Source organism: Lithobates pipiens, unplaced genomic scaffold (genome assembly GCF_037356315.1).
Source record: "Lithobates pipiens isolate NorthernLeopardFrog02 unplaced genomic scaffold, aLitPip1_a1.2 Scaffold_8, whole genome shotgun sequence".
Classification (NCBI taxonomy): domain Eukaryota; kingdom Metazoa; phylum Chordata; class Amphibia; order Anura; family Ranidae; genus Lithobates; species Lithobates pipiens.
The window spans coordinates 453,125,701-453,148,650 of record NW_027507903.1 but is presented as its reverse complement, the minus strand read 5'-3'; the positions used below and the strand labels follow the sequence as shown (position 1 = coordinate 453,148,650).

The 22,950-nt window shown below is 41.8% G+C and overlaps 1 protein-coding gene across 1 annotated transcript; it reads left to right on the top strand.

The window, feature by feature from the left end:
• The first annotated feature begins 3,961 nt into the window (after window positions 1–3,961).
• On the top strand, window positions 3,962–21,728 carry SOX30 (SRY-box transcription factor 30). The gene is made up of 4 exons (XM_077468411.1): window positions 3,962–4,543; window positions 9,386–9,625; window positions 10,237–10,356; window positions 19,832–21,728. Exons 1-4 carry the CDS (start codon window positions 4,258–4,260, stop codon window positions 19,942–19,944), a joined length of 759 nt encoding a protein of 252 aa, XP_077324537.1. The 5' UTR covers window positions 3,962–4,257; the 3' UTR covers window positions 19,945–21,728.
• The last annotated feature ends 1,222 nt before the right edge of the window (window positions 21,729–22,950 follow it).

The window sequence follows — 22,950 nt, the reverse complement described above, 5'->3', positions numbered from 1 at the left end:
TCCCCTGATTTACGGCACACTCTCTATGTGCTTTTTTATCTATTATCAGGACTTCCTACGACACACCACTGAAATCCCAGGAGGCTGCATAATCACTCAGAGCTTCCTCCTACACCCCATGTGACATCACATGCAGTGTAAACCTGGACATTACTACAGTCTTATCAGCTGAAGCTGATAATACTGACACAGGCAAACATTAAACAATCAGCACAAGTAAATACTATGAAATAAAACTCTCCCCCACAACTTTGTCCCATGTAAATCAGCATAAAAAACCCTAATGAACACTGCTTGTAGATATCTCCTTACTTGCTTAGTATTGTTGTAATCCTTTTTGTTCTTTAGAATGACATCACTGAGCATGACCAGATCTCCCCTGATTTACGGCACACTCTCTATGTGCTTTTTTATCTATTATCAGGACTTCCTACGACACACCACTGAAATCCCAGGAGGCTGCATAATCACTCAGAGCTTCCTCCTACACCCCATGTGACATCACATGCAGTGTAAACCTGGACATTACTACAGTCTTATCAGCTGAAGCTGATAATACTGACACAGGCAAACATTAAACAATCAGCACAAGTAAATACTATGAAATAAAACTCTCCCCCACAACTTTGTCCCATGTAAATCAGCATAAAAAACCCTAATGAATACTGCTTGTAGATATCTCCTTACTTGCTTAGTATTGTTGTAATCCTTTTTGTTCTTTAGAATGACATCACTGAGCATGACCAGATCTCCCCTGATTTACGGCACACTCTCTATGTGCTTTTTTATCTATTATCAGGACTTCCTACGACACACCACTGAAATCCCAGAAGGCTGCATAATCACTCAGAGCTTCCTCCTACACCCCATGTGACATCACATGCAGTGTAAACCTGGACATTACTACAGTCTTATCAGCTGAAGCTGATAATACTGACACAGGCAAACATTAAACAATCAGCACAAGTAAATACTATGAAATAAAACAAGTCAGCTATGAACAGGGAAGCAGGGTTGCCATAGAAACTTTAGATTGAGAAGGAGGCTTGGTTAACAGTACAGGAAGTGCTCAATGTAAGGGCGGAAATACACTCCACTGTGGACTCAGAAAACAATACTTCAGATGGCGCTGCCTAACCCCTGGAAACAAGTTTTTTAAAGTTTCTTTAACCACTTTCAGACCGGACCATTTTGCTGGTCAAAGACCAGACCACTTTTTGCGATTCGGCACTGCGTCGCTTTAACTGACAATTGCGCGGTCGTGCGACGTGGCTCCCAAACAAAATTGACGTTCTTTTTTCCTACAAATAGAGCTTTCTTTTGGTGGTATTTGATCACCCCTGCGCTTTTTATTTTTTGCGCTATAAACAAAAATAGAGCGACAATTTTGAAAAAAACGCATTATTTTTTACTTTTTGTTATAATAAATATCCCCCAAAAATATATAAAAAAACATTTTTTTCCCTCAGTTTAGGCCAATACGTATTCTTCTACATATTTTTGGTAAAAAAAAACGCAATAAGCGATTATTGATTGGTTTGCGCAAAAGTTATAGCGTTTACAAAATAGGGATAGTTTTATAGCATTTTTATTAATTTTGTATTATTTTTTTTTTACTAGTAATGGTGGCGATCAGCCATTTTTATTGTGACTGCGACATTGTGGGGGACCCATCGGACATTTTTGACACATTTTTGGGACCAATGTCATTTATACAGTAATCACTGCTATATAAATGCAGTGATTCCTGTGTAAATGACACTGGCAGTGAAAGGGTCAACCAATGGGTGGCAGTGTAGGGGTTAAGTGTTCCTAGGGGTGTGTTACTAACTGTGGGGGGGGGGGGGTTGGGCTTTCATTTAGTGAACACTGATCTCTGCTCCAATCACATGGAGCAGAGATCAGCGTCACTAGTTGCTAGGCAGAATGGAGAAATGCTGTTTACACGGCATTTCCTCCATTCAGCCGCCCTGTGAGACGATCGCGGGTATGCCCGCGGCGATCGAGTCCGTGGGTCCCGCGACCGGACTCACAGGGGTCCCGACCAGCGCAGGAGCGCACCACTGGCGGCGCGCTCCCGATGGCAGGGCGGCATTGAAGATTGGACGTACATGTACACCAATATGCCTGCCCGTGCCATTCTGTCGACGTACATCGTCGTGCGCTGGTCAGGAAGTGGTTAAACAGTAAGTAATATGCGATTTGGGCTGGATTACCGTGGCTATAGTTTGATAATTAATTTTTAATAATGGACTAAATGAAAAGAAGCATCAGAGTGGGAGAGTTTACTTCCTCTTTAACTCTTCCAATAGGGACAATGATAACTAAGGGAAGATTGTACTGTCTTAGGAGAGATCTACTCTCCCTTCTTGTTGTGTTTCAGGATTAAAGAAAATGTCCCTAGGGGAAAAGGCAACAAGAAATTCACTATATGCAAAACAAAAAAAAGTTTTCATTATACATAAACTTTAACAAATTGCATGCATCCGGGTTACAATAATGAAAATTTGGCCCCGCTCTGCTTGCTTTTCAAAGACTAAATCAGGCCGGGGGAGATCAGCCTATACTAGGGGCTCGTTCAGATATAAGCACTACGGTAACACTGTGGTGCGTTCCAAGTTCGCCGTTACTGTACACTGCACTGAGTTGCCACTCACAATAAAATGGCAATGCAGTAGGACAGGTGCGTGGATGTGCATTTCAGTTCCCTTTTTCTTTTTATAAATATCACCCGATCACAATGGACAATAGCAGTTCAACATACTGCACATACTTGTATTACTGTGCGCATGTAGTGGCAAAAAAAAGTAATGTGCACTTTTAGGTCCATTGCTGTGCATGGTAGCCTGTTCATAGCTTTAGAGGTCTTAACACAAAATACTTTAATGTGTGATGTAGAGAAGGGTCAAAACCCTGTTTGTGTAGCCTTAAGCCGCGTACACACAATCGGAATTCTGGCCAGAAAAAGACTGATGAGAGCTTTTCATCGGAAAATGCGACCGTGTGCATGCTGCATCGGAATTTAGCTGGTCGAATTTCCGCCAGCCAAAAATTGATAGCATATTCTCAATTTTCCAGACGGAAAAACTTTCTATAGGTAATTCTGATCGTGTGTATGCTATTCCGACACGCCAAAAATCACGCATGCTCAGATTCAACTACGAGACAGACGCTATTGGCTACTGGCAATTGAACTTCCTTCTTCTAGTCATGTTGTACGTCACTGCGTTATAAATGATCGGAATTTGATGTGACCGTGTGTAGGCAAGACAGCTTAAGCCGAATTCCATCGGCATTCCGTCGGGAAAACCATCAGAGCTTTTTCCGACGAGAATTCCGATCGTGTGTACATGACATTAGGGAGATTTCCCTTAAGTTCCAATGTCCAAGATTCAACAAGGAGAGAAAGAAAATCTATACAAAGTGAGGACAATCCGTTCTCTCCCATAGACTGCGGTCACTTAAACAGGTGTCTCCATTAGAAGATTTCCTCTCATCAGTTCCTGTGACAACATTTTGGATATCCCATCACTTTCTGTATCTGAGACCACCAGGAAAAATAGAGGGGGGTTGAATCTACCCACTGGGGACAGAGACAGCAAGAAAAGAAAAAAAAAAAAAAGCCTAATTCAGTTCAGTCCACTCAGCACCATACCCTTGTTGCCCCTGCACAGCCAATAGTGATAACATATTATAGCTCCAGCACACTGCATTGCTAAATCTTTCAAAATACAAATTGAGATTCAATTGTAAAGTGCATAATTCTAAAGTGCAGAATTGGGAAGTGCAAAAAGAGACAACATCCACCAATGAGGTAGAACCACAATAAATTCAATGTTCGAGACTTTCCCCATGCATTATGCTGACTTTCTGTGTAAATGAGCAATAAAAACCTGCCAGGGGTTACCACCCTCTACCAAAAAGCAACAAAATCAGTCTTGGTTATATATACCCTTTAAAATACCAAAACAGACCTTATATGTGTGGGTCTGCCCTGAGGGGTGCCAGAGGGCCAAATTAAATCTGACACCTCTGTCCATGGGAGAAGAGGAATCTAAGCAATGTGGGTCAGTGATGAACCCCTAACAAAGTTCAAAGCCTCCAGGGTAATATTTGCTGCTTTTGTAAAATTGTTAGGACTAGGCACGATACAGGGCAGCAATATACTGGCCTTTGTAGAGGACCCAGAGTGAGCCTTTAAAGCACCAGTACTGTATCCTAACTGGCCTCCTAACTGTCACAAGGACCTGTAATAACATGGACAACCAACAGAGAAAGGGACCTGCTCAGGCTAGGAGACCTCTCCCAGAAGGCAAGAAGGAAGGAAGATCTGGTGAGACAGGTCAGTCCAAAATGAAGAAAAAATGCAGTCTAGCTGGGCTCCAGAGTAAGAGCTCTACCCCACTGCCCAAATCACCCCAGGGCCCAGAGGATCAGCTAAACCCTACAGCACAAATCACCCCGGATCTTCACATCCCAATGGAGCCAACTGCTAAAATAAACACCACAAATGCTGCGCTAACTGTACACCCCTCAGAGGCAGGTAAAGTGACATCAGTTATACTTCAATCATAAGTGATGTAGGCTGTGCTTATCTACATGGGGGGGTCATTCCCAAAGACTGATGCCACCGGTGGTTGCCCGTAGCAACAGATCAGACCTTAGCTAGCACTAGTCAATATCATGTTAGAAACTGTTTTCTGGTATGCATTAAAAAATACAAGTATGTGTTTGATTCGTTGCTATGGTAACAACTCTAAGGGCCGTACTGCGAAAGGAAATGGTCCCAGATAGCCAAGCAACCGTCAGGCTGAACATTAAAGGCTTTACTTTGATCAGTTGTCATGGAAATACCTTTAGAGGCCTTTCACTGAACCAGTACCTTCTCAGTCTGTGTAGGAATTGAATTATTCAGTCTTATAAATGTATCATGTGCGGGTTTACATCTAAACGATTCTTTATATTTTCACATCAGTTTATTTGCAATAGTCTTAATTTACAAAGCCAAAACACCAGCATCAAGGCTTATTCATAGGGGAGCTCAGCCCCGTACAGCGTGAAGGAGTTTGTTTACTTTTGTACTAGCACTGAGCTGCATGTAGGCGGCCTATATAAAGTGGATTGATATACATTGACTGTATTGATTCACCTGTACAGCCAAGTTTGACAGGCACCCAGGGCCAGATTTACGGTCCCCAAGGCAGGACTGGGCATCCTAGTTCTATGCACCCATCCATGCGTACCTGTCAAACTCAGCTGTGCAGGTGAGTCCTTATAGTTCATGTGTATCCATTCACTTTATATAGTCTGCCTGCAAGCAGCTCAGTGCTAGAACAAAAAGTAAACAAAGTCCAGTGCAGTCCCAGCACAATTGGTGTAAATGAGCCCCTAGAGGTGCAAGTTAAGAGTCAAAGGTTCATTTTAGGGGATACTAAGGTAGCTGTTTTAAACTTTTGAGGAAAAAAAAAAAAAATATATATATATATGTATACTTATGTGCAGGAACTGCTGATGAACTTTTTTTGATTGGGAAACATAGGATCTGCACTGTAGAATTGGCTGCTCTGAAAACTGGCAAACTGTTTGACAATTTGTTTTAAAAGTACAGCCAGAAGGCTTAAGACCCCTTTCACACCAGGGTGTTTTGCAGGCGCTATAAGAAATAGCGCCTGCAATCCGCCCTAAAGAAGCTGCACCATTATGTGTAGTGGTGCACTACAGCGGTGCGCTGGCAGGACGTCAGAAAAAAGTCCTGCCAGCAGCTTCTTTGGAGCAGTGTGTTTACTGCTGCTCCCCATTGAAATCAATGGGGCATCGCTGTAATACCGCCGGCAAAACGCCGCTATTACGGCGTATTGTCGGCAGTTTTAACCATTTTTCGGCCGCTATCTGGGGGTAAATGTGCCCCGCTAGCAGCTGAAATGCGCTGCAAATCCGGCGGTAAAACGCCGCTAAAAATAGCGGCGTTTTACCGCCCACGCTATGGGCGGTGTGGTGTGAAAGGGGTCTTAGAGTTGGGAACACTTTTTAGCTCAGAAATCTATAGGGAGCTTTAAGATTTAGACTCATATGCATACCGAAGTCCCACAATAAGAACTAATAGCATTGGGGTCCAAGGCTGAAAATGGATAAAAAGGGGGAGATTTAGTAAAATTGATGCACACAGAATCTGGTGCAGCAATGCATAGTTAACCAGCTTCTAACTTCAGTATGTTCAATTAAAGTGGTTGTAAACCTCAGTCATTAAATCTGAACAAAGCACATACAGTATATCTGTTCTGTTTACCTATCTCTCTCCAATGCTCTGTGTCATTTCTCTCTGGTGCTTCGTTACAGTTATCAGCATGAGTTACTTTTGAGAAGTTTTCCTGACACATGAGATATATTTGTGAAGGGGAGGGAGCTCAGCACACAGCTTGTCTATTCATAACACAGCTCTGTAGCTTTCCTTTGCTCCTGTTTGCTGTGTGGAGGTAAGCACTCACACACTAAACGCAGCTCTCTGCCCCCTGCTCTGTGATACTAACAGATGGAGAAGAATTTCAACATGATTCTGCTCTTTTGAAGGGTTGTAGGAAAGAGAAGACTGCAGAAAAACAAGGAAAACTTATATGGGAGGATATGTTTTAAATCTGTGTAACACCTGAGGCCGGTTACTTCACTGGGTATTTGAGAGTGTTTACAAGCACTCTAAGCTTTGATAATAAAACCTAGAAGCTGATTGGTTACTATGCAGAGAAGCACGAGATTCTGTGTGCACCAGTTTTAGTAAATCCCCCCTAAGGACTCGAAAACAGAAACCTCTACAAAAGGAACATGTTGGCAACAAAACACTTTTTCTTTTTCTTTAAGGGACCAGTCCCTTTATTAAGACTGGGTTCACACTGGATGCTGATGTGGCTCCCAGCAGGTGTCCGGTGCGCCCTGGTTCACTATTTCAGGTCTGATTTCAGCACGAATTTTAGGCTGAATTCGGACCTGAAACAGACCAAAAGACGCACAGGACTCAAATTTGCACCGGAGCCGCATCGGAGATATGTGAACCGGTTCCATAGAGAGCTGGTCACAATCCCCTGCTATTGCGAATTTGATACAGGGACTCCGCATCCAATTCGCAATAGTGTGAACCTGGAACTACACCTAAATATTTTAACACCACCTGACTGACTCTAAACACTTTTACACATTTGAATGTAAGTACTTGTACTCTGTCATGGGGACACCCAAACTGCTGTTCTGATCTGATATTAGCAATGAAATCTCCACTCTACAGGTTTCCCCTATTTAACACCCCATGTCCACAAGTACAATCAACACCCTTATTCAAGATGAGGTTGCTAAACTTATTTCTAACACCCATTTAAATACCTGTGCCCTGCACCCAGTTCCCTCTCAAATGCTCTGGTCACCCTCTGTCTCTATACTACACCCTCTAACCCACATCTTTAATCTCTCTCTCTCTTCTGGCATCTTCCCCAACACTCTAAAATATGCACTACTTAAAAAGCCTTTCTTGGACCCTACAAATCTTAACAACCTATGCCCCATCTCCTTGCTTCCCTTTTCCTCCCAACTCCTTGAATGCCTGGTCTACAACCAACTGAGTGATCGCCTCATTAAGAATAACCTTCTTGATCCCCTTCAGTCTGGATTTCGCTCTCCATACTCCACATAAACAGCTCTTTTAAGACACTCAAAAAAGACTTACTAACAGCAAAAACCAATGGACACTTTTCTGTACTCCTACTTCTGGACCTTTCGGCTGCCTTTGATACCTTTGACCACCCCCTCCTCCTCAAAAAACATTACTGCTTCGGTCTCCGTGACTATGCTCTTCACTGGCGCTCCTACCTATCCCACCGCACCTTCAGGGTCACTTACAATTCTACTTCCTCCTCTCCTCTTCCTTTCTCCATCAGGGTTTGTTCTTGGATCTCTCCTATTCTCACTCTATATCTCCTTCTTGGGTCAGCTGATAGCCTCCCATGGCTTTCAATATCATTTCTATGCTGACAACACTCAAATCTACCTCTCTACCCCCTCAGCTCACTCCATCGTCTCCTCATGCATCACTAATTTAGTAACAGACATATCAGCCTGGACGTCACAAACGCAACTTGTCCAAAACTGAGCTCATAATATTTCTTCCTCCACGTGCCACTTCCCCTGACTTCTCTGTCCAGAGCAATGGCATAACCATCAACCCATCCCCACATGCCAGGGAGCTAGGTGTTATCCTAGCCTCAGAACTCTCCTTTTGGCCTCACAAAGTTTGCCACCTCAACCTCCACAACATCTCGAAAATACGCCCCTTTATAACCAATGAAACCACAAAGCTCCTAATTCACTCCCTTATTATTTCTCGCCTCGATTACTGCAACTATAGGCTATGCCCTATTCAGTCCATCATTAATTTTGCTGCCAGAATCATTCACCTTACAAACCACTCGGCGTCTGCTATCCCTCTCTGCCAATCCCTCCATTGGCTGCCACTCACCCAGCAAATTAAATTAAAAAAACTAAAAATAACTTACACAGCCATCTGCAACTTGGCCCCCAGCTACACCACTAACCTAGTTTTTAGAATCGTTCTCTTGGTTCCTGCCAAGACCTCATGCTCTCTAGATCCCTTGTCATCTCCTCCCATGTTCGCCTCCAGGAGAAGGCGGCACAGTGGTGTAGTGGTTAGCACTCTCACCTAGCAGTAAATAGGGTCGCTGGTTTGAATTCCAACCACGACACTACCTGCATGGAGTTTGCATGTTCTCCCTGTGCCTGCGTGGGTTTCCTCTGGGTACTCCAGTTTCCTCCCACACTCCAAAGACATGCAGGTAGGTTAATTGGCTTCTGTCCAAAATCGGCCCTGGTATATGAATGGGGACCTTGGGTCGTGGGCTCCTTGAGGGTAGGAACCAATGTGAGTGTGCAATGTACAGGGATAGGGACAATTGTAGACACTCAGGTTGAACTGGATGGACTGGTTTCTTTATTCAACCTTAGTAACTATGTAACTTCTCCTGAGCCTCTCCCATCCTTTGGAATTCCCTACCTAAATCTGTCTGGCTAGCTCCAATTCTATCCATGTTTAGACGATCCCTGAAAATGTTTCTCTTCAGAGAAACCTATCCTGCCTCCACCAAACAACTGTGCTTTCATTTTCTTCATCAGCTTATCCCCCACAGTTATTACCTTTTGTATGACTTGACCCTCCTTTTTCGATTGTAAGCTCTAAGGAACAGGGCCCTCTGCTTCCTCCTGTATTGAATTGTATTGTAACTGTACTGTTTGCCCTAATGTTGTAAACTTTTGGTGCTATATAAATCCTGTATAACAAAAATATGTAGGATCTGCTATACCACATTAAGATTCTTAGGATTTCTGCTAGGAATACCTGACCCTCCATTCTCCAGGAACAGAAACGGACAAATCAAACAGCCAATAAATGCGTACATAATTTGGGCCCGGATTCAATGCCAAGCCCTCAGAAAAGCCAACCCCACAGCAACCTTTGCTGAAATTAGTGAGATGCTGGGAACAAAATGGAAAAAACTCTCTGAAGAAGATAAAAAGCCTTACTATGAAAAATCCTATGAAATAAAAAAGGAACATCATAAAGCATTTCCAGGTATGAAAAAAGCAATCTAACATCAGACATGAAAAAGCAATTATCTTATTCTTAATTGCATACACGGGTAGGTCCTGAAGATTGATAGGAGATTTGCTTGCACGGCCATTAAGGGAAAGAGCTAACAATATCTTGGAAGAACAGCATTGATTGGCTGAGAAATCCAGCAAGGCAATCCACTAGAAAGAGGCTTTTTATGTAGGGAAAATGTATGAAAGCATATTAGACCATGTCTCAAGTTATTAGTCTTTAATGTTATTCATTATGGAGTAAAGATGAACGTTAGATGGGTTGAGGGGAAAAATGGAACCCATAACCAACTAGCTGTTTCACGGTAGAGACAAATTTTTGTGGGTTGAAGAAATTGTACCATGCAAACTGTGTCATGGTGCCACATTGATTGGTGGGTATGTTGAAAGGTGGGTTTCCTAAAGGACATCTTTCAGCATTCAGCAATATACATTATACAACTATTTCAGGCCTGTTTATATTCACACTGGAAAACTTGAGTGGACGGGACCAGTTGATGAATATCTGTTTTGGTTCATTGCAATAAATACTTTTCTGGATTAAGATTTGTGTTTGGCTATTAACTTTATATTCCCATTTAGATTGGAAGTTCCAACCACATCGAAAAAACAAAAGCACTTCATTTAATAAATCCAGTGTGACCGCCACTTCGGGATATAGACCAACAAGCTTCCTGATACCCAAACCTATTCAAAATACAGGTAGGTTATATTGTTTTATTTTATTTATTTTTGTTCAATTCTTTGTTTTACACTACCTTCACACTGAGGCAGTTTTCAGGCATTTTAGAGCTAGAAATAGCCTCTAAATAACACCTGAAAACCGCCTACCATTCATTTCAGTGTGACTTTTCACACTGGGGCGGTGCGCTGCAGCATCTTTAGGGTGGTTTTGGGAGCGCCTGGAAAGCACTTTGGAATCGTCGCAACACGGGCACTTTTAACCCCTTCTTTGGGATTAAAAGTGCCCAGCTAGCGGGCCAAAAGCGCGCCGATAAAGCATTGCAAAAAGGAGTGGCGCTTTAGCGCTAAGGGCCAAGCACTGCAGTGTGAAGGTAGCTTAATTTTCAAGGAATTTGGCTATACCATACAGATCAAGACAAGATCACATCAGGTCACTTCAAGTTCACATCATTATCAAGATTATTAGAGAGAAAACACTTAGCCCTTGTACACACGGTCGGACATTCCGACAACCAAATCCGTCCGAAACTGTTGTATACACATGGTCAGACAAAGTTGTCGGATAACAGAACGTGAGGACGTTATTTCGTTACGACTGGACTACGTTCACGCTAGTAGCCAATAGCTTTGGTGTAGGAATTTGATCTGAGCATGCGTGGCACTTTGTCCGATCGGAATTCTCTACACATGATTGGAGTATGTCCGATCGGAGCATTTTGTCTGAAAATTTTACCAACAGTTGGAAAACTTGGTCCGTCGGATATTCCGACGTAAACAGTCTGATGGAGACCACACACAGTCGGAATATCTGTCAAAACGGTCCGATCGGACACATTCCGTCGGAATCTCCGACCAGGTGTACAAGGGCTAACAGATGTACTAAATAAACCTAAACAGTGCAAAAACACCCTGATGTCGGGGGAAAATGAGTTTTATGCAGTATGTAAGAAGCAAAATATTTTGTACAGCAGACCAACAGTGGTGCATAGTGCACAAAAGTAGTAGTAGTAAGAGAAGATGGGAACTAGAATAGGAGATGGGGAGGGAAATAGGAACCAGAGGGAGTAGAGAGGGTATATATGAGGAAAGGGAATGGGGGGAAGACAGGGAAAGGATAGAAATGAAAAAAAGGGGGGGGTGTGGCCTGACAAATAGATCTATCTCCCTCTCGGAGAATTACATTTATAGGACATGTCACTCCATAACCTGCTTTGGAGACTAATGTCGCGTACACACAATCAGACTTTTCAACGGACTAGGTCCGGCGGACCGGAATCCGTCAGACAATTCAATTGTGTGTGGGCTCCAGTGTACTTTTCTTACCCAAAAGTCAAACGGACCAAAACCGACGCTAGGGCAGCTATTGGCTACTGGCTATGAACTTCCTTATTCTACGTCATCACGTTTGAATCTGTTGGACTTTTGGAGTGATCGTGTATGGGCAGGTCCGTTCGCTTGAAAGTCCGGCGGACCTCCGATGCAAAGTCCGTCGGATAGTCCGCCGGACCAAGTCTGTCGAAAAGTCTGATCATTTGTACACAGCATAAGACTGAGAGGCATAGAAAATCAAGCTCTGAATGGAACTGTGAGTCGATATCCTGGTTGGACATGAGTCTGCAATCAATGGAGAACTCTCGAAAAGTTCCATCGCAGAAGTGTTGAAAATTGTGGGTCACCCATACCCAGTTGAAACATGTGCCTAATACTGGGATTAGAGGACTTGGGTAAGGATAGAGAGTAGACATCTTAAAGAATGAATTAGCAACCCTCAGAGTGACACCTATCATGGGATGTTGGGTGATCGTCGTGGGACAAGAATGAGGAAGGGTTCCCGCTAGAAACTGGTCTACTGTCACCTGCTCAAGGTCTACCCACGGGTTGGGATCATGAGCAACTTACCACTCCATAATTCTAGACAGATGGGAGGCTTCATAGTAGCTCACGGGGTCCGGGAAGCCGATTCCTCCTCTTTCCTTAGGGAGGGACAGTATGGATCTGCGGAGTCTAGCTAGTCTACCTGCCCACATGAAACAGAGAAATCTCACCTGTAAATCGCCCAGGAAACTCTGCGGGAGCCTAATAGGCATTTTTTGAAATAGATAAACGAGAGGTAGCATCACATTAATTTTTAAAACATTTGTTCAGCCATACCATGTGGATGTCTCTTTATCCCACCGCCGAAGATCTGTTTTAAGCTTGCAAATAAGGGGCGAAAAATTAAGCTCAAAGATCCTGCGAAGATTGCAGGGAATTTTTATTCCAAGATAGCGTATATGGGATTCTGTCCATTTGAAATTAAAAGATAGACTTAGGCCCCGTACACACGAGTGAATTCTGCTCAAGTTTGGCTTGCATGCACACGGTCACACAAAAGTTCTCTGAACTTTTGACCATCAAGAATGCGGTGACGTACAACACTACGACGAGAAAATGAAGTTCAATGCTTCCAAACATGTGTTAAATTGTTTTCGAGCGTGCGTAGGAATTTTGCACGTCGGAATTTGTACAGACGATCGGAATTTCTGATCAGAACTTTTTCCAACTGAAAAATATAGAACCTGCTCTCAATCTTTTGCTAGCTGGAATTCTGCCAGCAAAAGTTCGATGAAGCATACACACGGCCGGAAACTCACATCCGACTTTTGCTGGCAGAATTTCTGATCATGTGTATGGGGCTTAAGTTGTTGATGTGTTGTGGAAGCTATCCTGATGCCCATGGCTTCCGATTTATTGTAATAAATTTTGTAATTAGACAAATTACCATATCTATGTAATTCTGATAGAAGAGATGGGAGCATAATGCACGGGGAAGTGCTGAAAAAGATAGGGGGTGGGGGGGGGATGGGCTCACATAGTTCTCAGAAAGGGTCCAAGTATAAAAATGAGAGGTGAAAGTGGGGAGCCTTGGCAGGTCCTGTTCCGTAGAAGAAAAGTGTCCGAGAGAACCGTTGACTCACTCTGGCCAAAGGCGTAGAGTATAGTGAGTCCAACCACCATCTCATACCTGACCCAAGCCCAATATGTTCCTATGTAGTTTGCAGAAACACTGCATCCGCAGAGAAAAGCACCAAGGGAAGTGATGGGTCTGGGCATAATGGATTGCATTCAACACCTGTTGTGTGTTGTCTCGATCTTCTCCAGCAGGAGTAAATCTAGATTGGTCTGGTTGAACTAGAGAAGGAATGAGTGAAAGCAATCTGGTTGCTAGAATTTTTGTGAAGCTTTTTAAGTTGAAGTTCAAGAGCGAAATCGACTGGTAACTGGGACATTAAGCAGGGTCTTTACCCTGCTTGGGAATCACTGTCACATGTGTCCGCAGGGTAATGTCTGGGATGATATGTCCATCTCTTAAAGAGTTGTAGGCTGTCACAAATCACGGAGCCAGAGTAGAGGAGAATGTCTTATAGTAGGACAGGGTGTATCCATCTGGTCCCTGTGCTATGCTATGGATTTTAGGGCAACAAGAAATTTGTCAGTTGAAATTGGTTGGTACAATTACAATGTCCACAGGGAGCTCTGGCATTTTCGAGGACTCAATGTGCCATCAAGCTAAAACATGTTTGCGATCGCTCGCCGGGGTCAAGGAATGTGAGATTAAGATGTACAGGGTTGTGTAGTGTTCTTGAAAAGTCTGGGCAATAGCTGGAGGGTGTCATCTTTAGTCTTGATTTGTGCTATGTGAGTCTTTGCCCTAGTATTACATAAGGCATTCGCCAGCACTTTACTGGGCTTATTGTCAAGTTCATAAAACGCCCTCCAGCAGTAAGCTAGTTTTGCTTTAGCTTTCTCAGTTAACAATGAGTTTAGTCTACCGCTTGAATCTGGGAGTTGGTCTGCTACTTGTTGTGCTTGCAAGGCTCTATAAGCTTGTTCTAGTTTATGGATTTCAGTCAAGTGTCCATTTAAACAGTGCTTTTTGTGTTGTATCCCTAATTTAATGAACGTGCCACGCAACATGCATTTGTGGGCATCCCAGAAGTTGAAAGGTGTAGTGTCTACTGTATCATTAGTAGTGAAGAAGGAGCCTAAGTCTCAGGCAAGTTGACTTTTGTATGTCGGATCATATAAGAGTGATTTGTTCCGTTTCCAATGCCACTTACGGAGCTCACACCAACCCAGCTCTAGGGAGCAGTGAGTGGGGGCATGGTCCAGGAGAGTAAAAGACCCAATGGCGGTCAAGGAAAGGAGGGGAAGAGAAGTCTGTGAAATGAGTAAGTAATCCAGTCTAGTGTAGGTTTTATGATGCGAGGATAAAAACGTGTAATCTTCATCCTATGGGTTGATTATCCGCCAACTATCAACCAACTGGTGTTCATGCAGAGCTCTCAGTTTAGAATATGAAAGATGGGAACCACCCATGAAGGTGAAGTGTAAAGTGTTGGATCTAAGACTAGGTTTAGATCACCCCCTACCAGCACCACTCCCATCTTATGGTGGTCTACCAAGGACAGGCAGGAGATCAGAGACTTGATCCTCATTCGGTAGGTACACACAGGCTAAAGTGACTCTGTGCTTAAATAGGGGACAATAAACTGAAGAAGCCAAGACTACATAAAAATTTAACCAAGTAATTGCCTGCAGGCAATGTTCACTGTTTTCTATATCACATTAGGTTATTATTAGGGATGCACCGATACCACTTTTTTGACATATGAGTACCGATACTTGACATCATGTACTCGCCGATACCAATTACCGATACCTGATTTTGGTCATGTGACCATTTTAAAAAAAAATAATGAAAAATTACATATTTTCGCCATAATATGAGGAATTAAAACATAGTCAAAAGACATGAAAGAAAACATGTTTATGTGCTGGTCACAAAGCTGTTAAGCGTAAATTGCACAGAACGTGTTATATATATTAAAAAAAAAAAGTCAAATGTCATCAATGACATGTACAATGCAAGTTCACAATTTAGGCATGAGGAGAAGCAAGAACACTACAGTACCTCAGTCAACTCACAACACAAGACATTATAAAATTTCAAAAAAACAAAAAAAAATTAAAACACAACATGTGTTTGTTTCCAGTTCAACTTCTTACACATTTCACAGACAGAACATTCCAGGATGGCAAGGAACGATGTGTGTTAGGTTGGCATGTAGGCTGTAGTAAGGCCTCATGCACAGCTCAAAGCAGCTGCTTCTCCAGGTGTTTAGCTCTTTGAGCTTTTTTCTTCTCTACCTGTTACCCTTCCCCTCAATGTTAGCCTATGTGTTCATTCATGGCCATTGGCCAAGGAACACTATGCGGTTTTAGAAGTTTAGTGGCAGGGCAGCTTACATGCAGCAGGCAGAAAAAAAATCCAAAGAAATTGGAAATGGAAATCTTTGAATTTGTTTTCTGCCTGTAAACTTTCCTGCTACTAAACTCCTGAAACTAGTGTGCAATGGGCTGACATGGAGGGGAGGCATTAACAGACAGGAAAAAAGCTCAAACTCCTTGAGGAGCAGATCCTTTTAGCTGCTTTGTACAGGCATTATGCCTTGAAAATGAAAAGCTCAAATGTTACACAGAACATGAAATATCATCATTGTTGATGATGCCACATATAAAACAAACATCACCAGTTCACATCAACCAACCCAAGTGCAATACAGTTAAATAATGTTAGGCCTGAGGAGGAGCAACTGAACAGTACCTCAAAATTAAGATTATTTTTATTTTTAGCTACTAGTTCAACTTCTTATGAAACTCGTGAAAAAACATTTTTCACAGATCAAAATTAGGTTTATTCCAGGATGGCAAGGCCAAGGAGCCAAGGACTGAGCAGCAGTAAGGCCACATGCACACTAAGACCCCTTTCACACCAGGGCGTTTTGCAGGTGCTATAGCGTTAGAAATAGCGCCTGCAAAACACCCTAAAGAAGCTGCACCATTGTTTGTAGTGTGAAAGCCCTGAGGGCTTTCACACTACAGCGGTGCGCTGGCAGGACGTCAGAAAAAAGTCTTCTTTGGAGCGGTGAAGGAGCGGTGTGTTTACCGCTCCTCCACCGCTGCTCCCCATTGAAATCCCATTGTAATCCCGCCGGCAAAACGCCGCTATTACGGCGTATTGCCGGCTGTTTTAACTCTTTGGCGGCTGCTAGCGGGGGTAAAAGCGCCCCGCTAGCGCCCAAAATGTGCCGCAAATCCGGCGGTAAAACGCCGCTAAAAATAGCGGCGTTTTACTGCCCATGCTATCAGCGGTGTGGTGTGAAAGGGGTCTTAAGCTCAAAGTAGCTGCTCCTACATGCGTTTAAGCTCCCTGTTTTTGAGCCTTTCGTTTGCCTGTAGTGTTAACTCTATGCCGCTCCATATTAGGCTATGGGTCCCCCATGCATTGCACGTTGAATCACCTATAGAGTGCAATGTGCACACCATAGGTGATTAACTTTTTCACTTCAGGAAAAAGTTTGTGGCATGGAGTTAAAAAATGCAAATTTTTTTTTTCAAAAGGCCAACATGGAAGGGAGTTAACAGGCGGAGGAAAACGATAAAAAACGCTCAAATGCCAGATGGAGCAGAGCAGTTGCTTTGAGCTGAAGCGTGCAACTGTGCATGATGCCTTACAGTTGGACAGTAACAGGCGGTAGATTACTTTTCCAATTCAAACACAAGTGGCAAGTTTTTCTTTAAGAAACAGAATAATCTCTGTATGTTCAGTTAGAAGTCGGTTTCTGGTGTCTGTCAGAATGTGTGATGCTGCACTGAACAATCTCTCACTTTCCACACTACTGCAAGGAGCTGAAAGATATTTTTGTGCAATTTGGGCTAGAGTGGGAAATCGCAGTTTATTGACTGCCCAATACTCAAGAGGTTTTTCCGAATGAGGCACAGTGAGCTCTCCAAGATATGCTTCTAGTTGCATGGTAGCAGATGTGGGAGCACTGTTCTCAAATGTAGATGAATAAGCAATTTCTTGGAAAACACTGTCCACAGTCACACTGGTACCTGGCTGTTGCTCAGTGTGAGGCCTTTTGGTAGCTGGTTTCTCAAGCACCTTAGGTGTAGGTGCCTGTGCCTGTAGTACCTGTTCAGAAGATATTTCTTGCATTTCCAGCACAAACATCTCTTTGGCCAGCCTGCCGGCATCTGCATTTCAGAAGAACCAATCTTTATACCTAGAAGAAGAAAAATGCAAAACATTAGCCAACGTCATGCAAGCAAAGCAACAACTGTGGAAGCTTGCTGTGGGGGCACTGCTAGAAGGAAAGGTGAAGGAGGGGGACACGGCAAAAACAGTTGTCTGGCCTGCTCTGTGCAAAACTATTACACAGAGGCAGAGCAGGTAAGTGTGTTTGTCAAATTGTCATTATCGATTTTGCAAGCAAGTGATAACACTGTAAAATATCACCTTCATCCAAAAAACAAAATCATATCAGATTCAATATTCAAATAAAAACAAGTCAAAATGGCAGCCAGCAATAACGAATTGATTACCTTGGATCGAGTAAGGTAGCGATGCAATAAAGTGGATTTTGCCCAAGGGCCCTATGCCACTAAGGGGCCCCATCAGGGTTGCCAGCCTCAATAAAACCAGGGACAGTATGTAAAAATCTGTGTTTTAAAAAAAATCCCCAGATTATAGCTGCCCCGTCTCTCCAGTACCTTTTCTGTGTGTGTATGTGTATTCTGTGTGTGTATACTGTGTGTGTATATTGTGTGTGTGTGTATACTGTATGGCCCCATAATCTATTGTCTGGGGACCCCATAATCTTCTATTGCCCGGGAGCCCCATAATCTCCTATTGCCTGGGGGCCCCATGAGTTGTCAGTCCACCCCTGGTGGGAGATGTTTACCCTGCATATCACTAGTTCTAGTTTTATATCGGGTAGTCTGCAGTGCCCTTTCTCCAGATGGGACTGAGATAAAAGAGCTGAGCACTGCACTGTATGTTGGGTCATATGATGATCTAAAATATGTGATGTAATGATATCAGCAAAGTATTTTAAGTGATAAGCAATATCCTTATCTGAGAAATAAGGGCAGAAAGGGACGCCGGAAGGTGAAATAAGGTCAGAATAACAAAAAATGAATGATCTCACTACAATAAAGTCAAATCTTATTGAATACTGCACTTTACATATCATCATCCTTCCCCTTCACACTTGTCTTTTTTTTAATATTTCGAATGGCGCTAGCCTGACCTTATGCTGTGTCATTAATAAATGTTTAAAAAGAAAGAAGCAATGTTGTCCTTAACAAATAGTACATTTTTGAATTAGGTATTAAATTGATTTTAATTGCAATTCAAATAGGTTTGCAACACAAAGGGCAACATCGATCTGATTGGTGCCCTCAACAAAAATCCACCAAAATCAACCTACATGTGCTGATTAGAATTGAATTCTTTTCTTTTAGATTCTATCATTTTATTTTCTATTCTATTCTGTTCTATTCTTTTATTTTCTATTCTATTCCCTTATTTTCTATTCCTTTCTTTTATTTTCTTTACAATTCTATTATTTTATTTTATATTATATTCTCTTATATTCTATTATTTTTTATTATGTTTTATTCTATAATTTTATTTTCTATTTTCTGTTTTGTTCTGCTTTAATCTATTCTTTTCTGTTTTATTTTATTCTATTCTGTTCCTGTATTTTATATTCTATTTTTATTCTATTCTTGTTTATAAATTTGATTTGAATTTGAATATTGCTTCGTTATTTTGGATTTGTTTAAATTTGTTACGATTGTAATTCAGAAATTCTCGCACGCCGATGTACGTCCCTACTTTGGAGACGAATATCACTGTTATGGCAGCAGCCGTGTTCGACCAGCTACAAGATAAAAGTGGTCTCTGCGGCAAATTCTGCCCCCACCCTTCTCCATACCATAGCAGGGTGGAAGCGATGTCAAAATTTCACTTCCGCCCATACTTCTTAAAAGCACAGTTTTTTTATAAAATTTTTTCAAAATGACAATTTTTTATGAGATCTGAGGTCTTTTTGACCCCAGATGTCATATTTAAGAGGTCCTGTCATGCTTTTTTCTATTACAAGGGATGCTTACATTCCTTGTAATAGGAATAAACGTGACACATTTTTTTTTTTTTAAACAGTGTAAAAATAAAAAATAAAAAGGTAAAATAAATAAGAATTATTTTTTTTTAAATGCGCCCCGTCCCACCGCGATCCCGCGCAGAAGCGAACGCATACGTGAGTAGTGCCCGCATATGAAAATGGCGTTGAAGCCACACACGTGAGGTATAGCTGCAATCGCTAGAGCGAGTGCAATAATTCTACTTAAAGTATTGCAACGACCGCCATTTTATTCTGTAGGGTGTTAGAAAAACTAAATGTATAATGTTTGGGGGTTCTAAGTAATTTTCTAGCAAAAAAAAAAAAATTTTTTAACTTGTAAACACCGAGTCTGAAAAAGAGGCCCGGTCCTTAAGTGGTTGAATGTTTTTTTTCCCTAAAACTGCAATGTATTGCAGTTATTATGTTTGGCCTGTGTAGATTTTCTTCTAACTGACATTTTTCCATTCTATTCCCTACAGAGGCTGCAACTTTACCCCTTCTGCCACAATCAAAAAGAATTGTCCATTCCAGAGTTATGGGGTTGAATACCCACAAAGAGAGACTTCTTTACCTACCCTACCCTATGATCTGACCCCTCATTGGGACATTTCCAATTACTAGGAAGATACAAAACTTTGACTTTTTTTGTGGGTATTGCTATATCACATTCCCAGCAAAATCTCTAAATACTATTCCTATAAAAATCCATATTGTCCTTTGGAAAATATTATTTCTTCTTAGCATCTGTTTGTTTTGTATTAGTACAAGTGATCTAAGTATCTGCTTATGTATTATATTATATCTGAGTGTTGGGTACTAGGTTTTTAAGGATTCGTTGACCACCCAGAAAATAAAGTTCCGCTATACATCAACTTTAAGGGCCAGTTCACACTATTGCAATGCGAGAACCCTGCAAATCAACTGTGAGTTCCCGCATCGCACCCGGAACGCACGGCAGTTCACACTGCCATATATGAACTGCTGGGGAGTGTCATTATATGTTAACAACACCCCCATTTCAGCTCGCATATCGCACTGCGAACTGACAGTTTGGACATGAATCGGATCGCATGTGTGTGAACATATATGCGATCACATTCTGGTCCAAACTGATAAAAGGGTCCTGTGCGTGTTTGCACCGAATGCGGTGCGATATCAGCCATTGCACCAGCACAGACATCGCATGTAATGTGAACAGCAGTGCGTTGCGCATTACATGCCATGTCTGGCATCGCAATAGTGTGAACCGGCCCTTAATAGCCAAATACAAATTATTATTATTATACTGATGTATATGACAGTTTACGCAGCACTTTACAACTTGAGGGTAGACAGTACAATACACTTTAATACAGGAGAAATCAGAGAGCCCTGCTGCTCATTAGAGCTTACAATCTAAGAGACTTGGCACTTTGAAGAGTCAAAAAAATCAATCTATTTTTTAACTGGTTCCTATAGATTAGCATAGCCCATTGCAGTTTGCAAAATGTGGAATTCCCCTATAGGTACTTATGTCCCAAAATCTGACAAACCAATATCTGTTCAGGAATAGGAGCCAATAGCAAGATGCTATTGCGGTGCCAAAGATATTTTTTTTTTTAATAAATCAAAGAGCGCCATTAATAAATGTATCAATCTTTCAATGATCTGTAGTAAACCGCAATCTTTATAGGTTGCTATGGGCTTACATTATAATAGCAATTTGTATTGGCTTATAGAGTAAATCTGCCAATTATATTACAGGAGGAGCCAATGTTCACTAACGCATGCAAGGTCAGCCAAAACGTTTTTTTTTTTAGTCTTGGATAAAGTGTGGAAGGATTATAACTCCAGGTTTATACTTTTAATTAGAAAGGAAAATCTCCAACAGGGATAGAGACAACAATAAAAAAAAATGTCAGGGTTCTAGCCTCCCCCTACTACTAAAAAATAAAAAATAAAAAATGAAAAAAAAAATGCTCTTTTTATTTCCGTCTGTGATTACTGTTGGAAATTTTCCTTCACTTCCTGTCTGATGAAACAGTTTTTACCAAGACAGGAAGTGAGGGTAAATAATAAGGAGCTGGAAACTGGTAGCATTGTATGAACTGCCCAGCCAGTGCTGTTACACCTTATTTGATTGACAGGTTCTCATGAATAGCAATCACAAACATGCTGTACCCCTTACACAGTGTAATTTTGTTTGCTTCTTACAATGCTTGATGTTCATTTTTTGCCCACTGATGATGTTTTATATAACATCTAATTTGTAAAAACAGCTAGAGAACACCCTGTGGGCAACATTCCTATTATCATTTTATCTGTTAATGAATTGTTTCTGTTTCATTTAATTTCATTTCATCTCATTTATTAAAATAAACGTTCATGAAATGTAAAGCTACGTTTTACCAACCATCCACTTCTCTGTCTAAGATTGTGGCACGGATTTGTTGGTGTGGTTAATCTTGTGCTTATTAACCGCTTGCCGACCAGCTGGCACAGTTATACTGCAGCAGGTTGGCTCGGCTGTGCGAATCGCTGTAGGTTCACTTCAGCCTCATACGCGGCTTTCTGTGGGGGCCCACGCCGATTGGCCAGCAGGGGAGGCAATCAGCGGGTTCTGGGGGACTCGATGTCCACCGACCATCGTGATCATTCCCCGCAGAACAGTGTTCTGTCAGGGGATCACACAGAGATCCTGTCTTTCTGCTATGCAGGAAGACGGATCTGTGTGTTGTCCCAGGCAGCCCACACCCCATACAGTTAGTAAACACACCCAGGGAACACATTTAACCCCTTGATCGCCCCTGAATGTCAGTTAGATGTCCGATCTGTCCACCGCAATGTCACAGTCCCGCTAAAAATCGGAGATTACTGCCATTACTAGTAAAAAAAAAAATAACGATAATAAAAATGCCATAAATCTATCCACTGTTTTGTAGATGATATAACTTTTGCATAAACCAATCAATACAGGCATACACCACTTTTAAGTACACAATGGGGTTTATTTACTAAAGCTGGAAAGTGCAAAATCAGGCTCACTTCTGCATAGAAACCAATGAGCTTCTAACTCCAGATTGTTCAATTAAGCTTTGGTAATAAAACCTGGACACTCATTGGTTTCTATGTAGAGGTGAGCCTGATTTTGCACTTTGCAGCTTTAGTAAATAAACCCCATTGTGTACTGAAAAGTGGGGTATGCCTGTATACGCTTATTCTGCTACATACCAAAAATATGTAGCAGAATACTAATTGGCCTGAATTGATGAAGAAATTTGTGTTTTTTTTTATTTTTGGAGGAAAATTTTATAGCAGAAAATAAAAAATATATTTTTTTTTCAAAATAGTTTTTGTTTATAGCGCAAAAAATAAAAACCACCAAAAGAAAGCTCTATTTGTGGGGAAATAAAGGACATCAATTTTATTTGGGTACAGTGTCACACCTTCACGCAGTTGTCAGCTAAAATAACACAGTGCCGTATCACAAAAAATGGCCTGGTCATTAAGGGGTAAATCCTTCCGGGGCTAATTAAATTTTCATTACATGACATTGACTACACGAGTAGTATCGTTGTGAGCTGTATGGAGTTTGTATGTTCTCACTATGCTTGCATGG

Coding starts and splice junctions, on each gene's coding strand:
- SOX30 (XM_077468411.1), top strand. CDS start 4,258: ATGGACAACCAACAGAGAAAGGGACCTGCTCAGGCTAGGAGACCTCTC. Junction 4,544..9,385: donor TGTACACCCCTCAGAGGCAG/GTAAAGTGACAT, acceptor GATTTCTGCTAG/GAATACCTGACCCTCCATTC. Junction 10,357..19,831: donor CAAACCTATTCAAAATACAG/GTAGGTTATATT, acceptor TATTCCCTACAG/AGGCTGCAACTTTACCCCTT.